The sequence below is a fragment of the Wasmannia auropunctata genome, unplaced genomic scaffold (genome assembly GCF_000956235.1).
Source record: "Wasmannia auropunctata unplaced genomic scaffold, wasmannia.A_1.0 LD335995.1, whole genome shotgun sequence".
NCBI classification, from domain to species: domain Eukaryota; kingdom Metazoa; phylum Arthropoda; class Insecta; order Hymenoptera; family Formicidae; genus Wasmannia; species Wasmannia auropunctata.
In genome coordinates this window covers 27327-35081 of record NW_012026895.1, presented here as the reverse complement: position 1 = coordinate 35081, position 7755 = coordinate 27327, and the positions used below count along the sequence as shown (strand labels likewise).

At 35.8% G+C, this 7755-nt stretch overlaps 1 protein-coding gene across 1 annotated transcript in view; it reads left to right on the top strand.

Moving 5' to 3' along the window:
• Positions 1-7755, top strand: part of LOC105453769 (putative odorant receptor 71a) — a gene marked incomplete at its 3' end in the record, with an annotated part of 75549 nt that overhangs the window by 40619 nt on the left and 27175 nt on the right. Inside the window, exon 3 of the mRNA XM_011695968.1 lies at positions 3164-3250. Within this exon, the coding sequence (XP_011694270.1) occupies positions 3199-3250 (52 nt within the window). The remainder of the gene's footprint in view (positions 1-3163; positions 3251-7755) is intronic.

Sequence of the window (7755 nt, the reverse complement as noted above, 5' to 3'; positions counted from 1 at the left end):
TACAGTAGTAAAATACAGTAAAATTTATTGTAGTGCACAGTAAAATTTGACTAAATACTATATTGTCCCACAGTTAACATGATTTGCAGGGTAAATTAAAAAAAATTCTCCGTGTGTTTATTATATTATTATATAATAATACGCAATGTTGGTATGACGTGAATCGTGCTCGGTGATGAAACAAATCATCGATTAATTCTACAATGATGATGACAGTCAGCATCGTCATACCTTCCTGACAAAAATGGGCGACAGTTTTATAATGTCTGTGCCACGAGTGGCGTGACAGAAGACTTTTGTGAATGAGAGATCCGTCCGTAAAGAATCCGGGCGCCAACGAAATCTCGATTCACTGGGCAACGAGTGTAACACCAGTCGGCGGTCATTCTCCTCGGCTATTTCTTGACCATTGCACGGCATTTAGGCACCGTTTACACGAACGTTTCCCGGGGTTTGAATGCCCGTGTAACGCACTGTAAACATTTTGCCGTTGGCGGCACACAGGCCGAATACAACGAATGGGGAAGGAGCAGAGGTAGAAGCGGGTATCAGGGGTGGTGGGGCTTTCGATGCAATTCTAAACCGGTGGAGGACTTTGTGCCTAATGTTTGGACATGTGTTCCGCCTCGGTCACACCTTTTGTTATCATTTTCCATGCACGTTTGTCCGCTTAAAATGTTGTTTTAGCGCTCGCGCCATCACAGTCATCAGGGTTGTTCGCAAACGGCTTGACACGAGTCGACGTCATCAATGGGGACTCGCCGTCTTGTTGCGTCTTACGTCACAGAATGTCTTATCTAACTTTGATTTTCTTTCGAAGATTCATTCAATGCTTCTAGAATACTATATGTGAGTTTTATGCCACGACTCGGCATTTATTACATTCTGTTTCGAAATTTTTTGAGAAAATGAAATTTTTTGAGAAAATGAAATTGAATATGTTAAAAATTATAATAGTAGTGCTTATATGTATAATATTTATATTATCATTTGTATATAAATATTTCGTACATCGTTCTGAATTCGCTAATATTAGGCTGTCCAAATATTTTTGCAAGTCACTTAGTTATGAAGGAATCCGTAAAGCTAAATTAAAGATCCCACTCTTCATGTGACGCATAGCTTTTAGAAGTGTTAAACTTTCTTCGATGATCGGAAGTGCCGAACAAAATTCTCACAGGTTTGCTCATTTTCTACGTGCTATTGCCGTTCGACGTCGATATATCATCCCGTAACGTATACATCCTTTCAGACACCACGCCCCAACGATATACGATCGACATTAGTCTCGTAAGAGCGCTAGCGACGAAATTGCACGATCAGGGGCTGGTAGAGGCGTTATGCTTTGAATACTGACGTTTCCTAGGGGCGGTTTGGGCGGCGTAGGGGTATTCACCGAGGAACAGACAGCCCCGACAGATTGGCTGGGAAAGTCTCTATAAATCGATTTTCGGTAACGCAATTTTTTATCGGACAGCCAAACGTTTGTTTGAGTCATAGAAAGCTGTGAAAATAAATTGTGCTAAAACATTTTAGTAATCAATTATCTGTTAATTATTATGTTATTTCTTATTTTTCGTTGATATAATAGCAATAGACATTAACTTTAGATTAGAGTGAATATTTTTATTATTAATTGTGGAAGTTATGATATTTATTAATTATAATTTCATATATTATTTTCTTGAACAAAAATATATTTCTTCAAAAGTACGTTAATTTTTTTAAAATTCGTGAGTTTTAACAGTCACTGTAATCACATTCAGAATGGCGTCGATCTTACGCAAAAAGGAATTTGCGTTAGGTATTCTTTATTCTCAACACCCTCTTTCATCACGAGAATTCTAATTACCGATCAAATTTGTTCAGGAGATGTTTTCGCAGGCTCAAGTCCCTTGGATGGACCGCGGTATTCTTCGCTCGAAATAAATATTTTCAGCGCAGGTCCGAACACGTGGTTTCTCACAATCGATCACCGATCCATTACAAATCTCGTATAAGGCTCATCCCCTCCTCGTCAAAAGACAGGCTTCCTGCTTCTGTCCCGTTTATCTCGCGAAGAAGATTCGAAGAGACGCGCCTGGCCACGTTCATTGAAAGAAAGTATGTCAAAGGAATTTACAAAAAAAGGCACAACTGAATTTCACGACAGTTCAGTCGTGGACAATACGGTCCTGCATCCGGACATTTGACTTTTGTCCAGGTTTCGACTATTAGGATTTCCTCCGCTTTTCGTCTCGTAGATCTTACGTACAGGACATTCACATCGCTAGACATTCATAATCCTGATCTCGAAGATGCTTCCTCTTGTCATTTATATGGCGCAAAATCGGCCGTAAAATTTAATATATTTTAAAACTTTATGCGAATATTATTATAACTCGTCAAGTTATATATGATCAAGATAATGAAAATTACGCACGATAGCGAGTCTTGAAACAAATAATTTTGAAAATTTACGTTGCATTTGGGCTACAAAGTTTGCAATTCTAATAATCATAATAATAATAATAAATACTTTTATTTAACTGAACTCTTTCCCTCTTTTTCTCTCTAATATTATATTTTCATTTTGACTTTTATTATAACTTTACAATTAGAGTAATTATCAAATTAATTTTAATTGTTTTACTCTAATTCAACAATTTATGTTTTTATGAATCATATAAGTTTTGAAATTTATTAGTTATTAAATTAATTATATAAATATAATAATTTATATTTTTAAATCGGGTGTCGTACAATCGTCAAATTGAAGTTACTGATTCTACTATCAAAAATTTTTAAACATTAATATTGGAATGTAAATAAACGTACATAATGAATTTACTCTTAATTAAATTAACGATGTATTTAATTAGAAAGTTAATTAATTGCGCATTTTTATCGCGTAGCATAAATTCGGCATATATCGTTGATTGTTCTTTCCACTCGAAATTGCTAATTAATAAAACCATATTAGTGGGTGTCAAACGGATAATAATTACATATAAGCTTACTTTTTCACATTTTTCTGTCGTATATAATACAATAAAGTGCGTCGAGAGTACCGTACAAAGTATGCGTGCAATTAACGTCGGAAGTGCCGTACAAAGTGTCGCGTCTCGTATTTTGATGATTAATATACGGATGGTCATAATTAACTGTGTTTTTGTATTTTCAGTGAAAATTATACTAGTGACATGCAAAGGAGCTCCAATGGAAGAGGAGAAAAAGAGGTCTAAACTACAACACTACCGCTACATTCAAAGTAAGTGATTATTTTAATTTGAGGAAATGGATCTATGATTTTGTACATATTTTTTGTATATACATAAGATTATTTTGTATTATACAAAGATGTAGAGAGTACATGAATATACATATACAAAAGTAATATATATGAATTAATAGATAAATACAATATCTCATGGATCCATTATTTAAAACTGTATGAGCAAGCATAGATCAAGTTGGAAATAAATAAAATAAAGATAAGAAAATTGTATACATGGAACTTGTAAACTTGAGTACAAAGACGTAAATAGTAGAATTATTTTTATAAGAGAAAAAAATCAAGCTCCATAATGAATCTTTAAGTCTAATAAAAATATATATTATCTCTTTTTTATTACACGATACTATAATTTAATCTTAATCGCTTATACATATAATAACAATTTGAATACTATTATAATCTTGATTTTTGTATTAGATTTTTTTAGCTCTAATTTCTAGAAAATACGCTATTAAAGTACGATTGTGAGACTCGTATGTAAAAACACATAAATTGCCTCCAATTTTTCGTATATGCGAAACAATTTAAAATATGTTTCAAAATTAAAATTGAAGTAAATATTCTTTAAAATTTGTTTCTCGGGATGTCCCTGACGAATCGCGAGATTGAAGCTGCAGGATGTGAGCTTGATCGATAAGTCGACCTAGTGGCTACACATTAAGAATCTCGATTTCTAATCCTATCGTTAAATGTATCCCGTAGCCTTTAGCTCGTTTGCGCGTGTACGTGTATCGGGATTGTACGGGCGTTTCCACCCCAAAGTTTTTGGCTCCGCAGAAAGGGCAGAAAAGGGGCCGCTTGCCTCGGAGCACGGATTGGATTGGATCAGCTTAACGTTGATTTAAGCCAATCAGCAAACAACCGGTCACCAGTGCCGAATCTCAGCATTGATCTCGTTAGCTCTTACAACTTCAATGTTGCGTTCCACGCAGCGATAGGCATCGCCATTCAATTCGCACGCCGCAACACCGGTTCTCGATTCTCCTTTTTACCTTTAGCGTTTCTTCAGGACAGCTATACTTTCCTTTAATTGCAAGATCCGGAACTACCGATTCTTTGGTACTCGAAGTTACTTTCATAAAAGTGGAAAGTGTTGAAAATTAGCAATGTTAAACAAACCTTCTTTTTTTCTAATGGTATGGAACTTACGAGTAATTATAAATTGTGGTAAATTGTGTCCAAGATGAGTTAGAGATATGATAAAAATAGACAATTTCTATAACTATTAGATAATAATCACATTGGAGTGGATAGTAGTGATAAGTAAAATCAGTTAAGTATTTAACTTAATCACATAAAAGATTTGAAGCGTTTATTTTGTTGTATTATTTGTATTATTTGTATTTATATGGTGAAAGAAATGGAGAGATAGAGTCACGTACATACATTCGGTTTATTTAACGTCATACAATATTTCGACTAGACAAAACTGGATGCACAACCGACTAAGATGGCCGCGGACGGTCGCATAATTCGGGCGAGTAATTCCGCGCTGGCGACATAACGACATGGCGATGGCTAAACGCACTTCTATAAAGTCGCACACATTGCACGTGGATAATTCACACAGCGGCGGAGGACGCGAGGTGGATGTTAGTATTTTAAGCCTATTTAAGTGTGTTTGTCGTATAATATTGACATCGTACACACAAGCAAAGAGAGCACGCGTACACCCTTGTTCGCGCGCGCGCGAGCGCCGTTCCTCTCCGTCTTTTTCTCTCTATCTGTGCGTCCGTTCTTCTCTCTCTCTCTCTCTTCTTTCGTATGCTCGCGACACTACGACCTGCACTACCCTCCTTTCGTTCATACACTTATAGATGTGTACGCGTAAAGTCCCGCACACATATACACGCGCGCAAAAACGGGAAGAAGCCGAGGGAGCAAGTGAATCAAATCGCGTTGTGTGCTCGGCAAACGACGCCCGGCGTCGCGACGATTTTCTTCCAGAAACGAAGAATGAACGCGAAAGTTTCTTACTCACGAACTCGCTGACTCGCTGACTCGCTGACTGACACATCGCGATTGCGGATTTGCATGCGATACTATTTTATCTATTAGGCATTAGTGCTATTTTACTCATTAGGCATTAGTGCCAATGGTGCAAATATTTTTAATATTTGATAAATATAGTATAACATTAAGGCTGAAGCGTACAAATAATATAGTTAGATTTATTTCTACAGATTTTTGAATTATCAGTTTGTTTTCTTGCAAAATATTAATGACAAGACAATGTTAATATTTAATTTCTTTTAAACATATTTGATACGTCTTTTATGTATAAATTGTATATATTTTGCAAATGTAACAAGTAAATTATTTTAATTTTTTTATTGTAAATAATTATTTTTTAATTTATCATTATGTTTTCAATCATCAAATTTTGAGTTTTAATAACTGCATATTTTAAAATTAAAATAAATTTTTGAATATTAAAAATGCGTAATTATTACATCGCATATTAAATCTTATCAAAGAATTGTCAGTACGAATTTGCTAAAAATAGAAAGAATTATAATCGAAATCTAACAGTTCGGAATAATCGTAGAAGCTAAGACACTCTGCCCTCTCGATTAGATAATTGTTTTTTAGTATTTTAAATATATCAAATCGTAATCTATTAAGCTCGATAATTAAAACCTGAAGTCGTTGAATACGCTGTATTTGATCGGCGTCAATGAAAGTCGAGCTTCTGGCTCTTCGTCTGGCGATGAGAGATGATCGGTATGATCCCTTTAATCCGTCGCATGATCACGGTTCTTTTTAGAAGGGAGGCGCAACAGTCCCGCTTGTAAACGGTAGCCGAAAGGTTGTCAGCAAGACCGATAATCTCCGGGTAGTCATGACAAATTACGGACGAAATTATGGGCCCGGCACGGTTCTGCGTTAGGATCCGCCAGGATAAATGAGCTGGTGCCAGGTGGGGCGTGCCCGTCCCATGCTGCGAGGCGAACAATTACGTAACACCATAAAACGCACCACGAGCGCAGCGGGGATTCCCCTGGAAGAATCTTGAATCGACTCGTACAAAAGATATCTGTGCAGTCGGCATGTCGCGATCGTTTTGGACGCATTATACAATTATACATCAAAAATTATGAAAAATGTGAACGAAGATAATCGAAAATTCGAAGGGTATACAACATTTAACTTACGTTAATATTTCTGCAACTATATAGATAGAACAATTTGCTTGTGTTGTGTTATTGATATTTTTGTGGCTGAGGAGGATTATACCATACATGTATACGTCAGTAAAATGCAACGCAATCGAATTTGCATGAAAGCATGATGATATTTTTATTATTATTTTTTTTTATGACAATGCATACAATGTTTTTACATATAATGGCAATAATAAAATCGGAATTAAAGTTCCATTTTATTCGGCCGAGTGACGTACACGCATATATACTTCGCGTAATGTTTTAAATAAATTCCTGAGTGAAATTTTTGAACCATGCTGATGCGATTTGATACGTCGAACTTGTTTTTGTTTGTCACAAATATTTGCGCGTTGCAAAATCACACGGGAAAAAAATCGGGGGGAGGGGGGGGAGAGAAAGAGGGGGGTCGATTTCTCCGGATACGATCGGATCGGCCGGTGCATTCAGAAATCGGGTTCGTTTGCGTACGGGGGTCTGTAGTTAAGCGTGGCGGTTGCAAACTACCGCCGCCCGTCGTCGTACCGATGTTTAGGTAAGATATTCGTCCTCGCAAATATTTGGAGATTGTCTACAGCCTCTAACCACCGCGCACCACTCCATCGGCTCTTACATTTAATTAATGACGTGCACTAACGTCCGGGGCGTTAATGCGCCTTAACGCAAATGTCACTTTATCCGCGCTGTTTGCGCGCCCTCGCGAGCATCGCTGACTTTATTACTATTATTATTCGGATAATCCGCGAAGCGAAACGTCGATTTGTCCTAACATAAATCGCACGGTTCAATATTGTGACGATCTGTGGTTTGCGTCACGGGAAATTACTATTAAAATGCTGTGACGATGTAAAATAGAGACGGATGTTATATGTATTGTATAGGTAGATAAATATATTATTAAATATAAACTTTTAGAAATTGTTGAAATAATATATAATTGAGAATGGAAAATACTTTACAAATTTACTGACTCACGCTAATAAAACAATATGGAAATAAAATAATGTGCGACCAATGCAGCTATGAAATTTCTACAGATTAAAATGCGTTAAAATATTATTTAAAATAATAGCCAGTTTGATAAATATTTCCGTATTTAAATAATATCTTTTATTAATTTTTGTACAATTAACGAACATTGATTTCTTCAATCAATTATATTAAATATCAAGAATGTATATAATTCAATTTTATATGATTAAAAATGATAATGTATACGTACAGCAGGTGTCTTAAAACTTTCAATAAATATAATATATACATGTGGAACAAGGCAAACGTGAAAAGATGATGTTAGTGTTCGGGTTAATCATG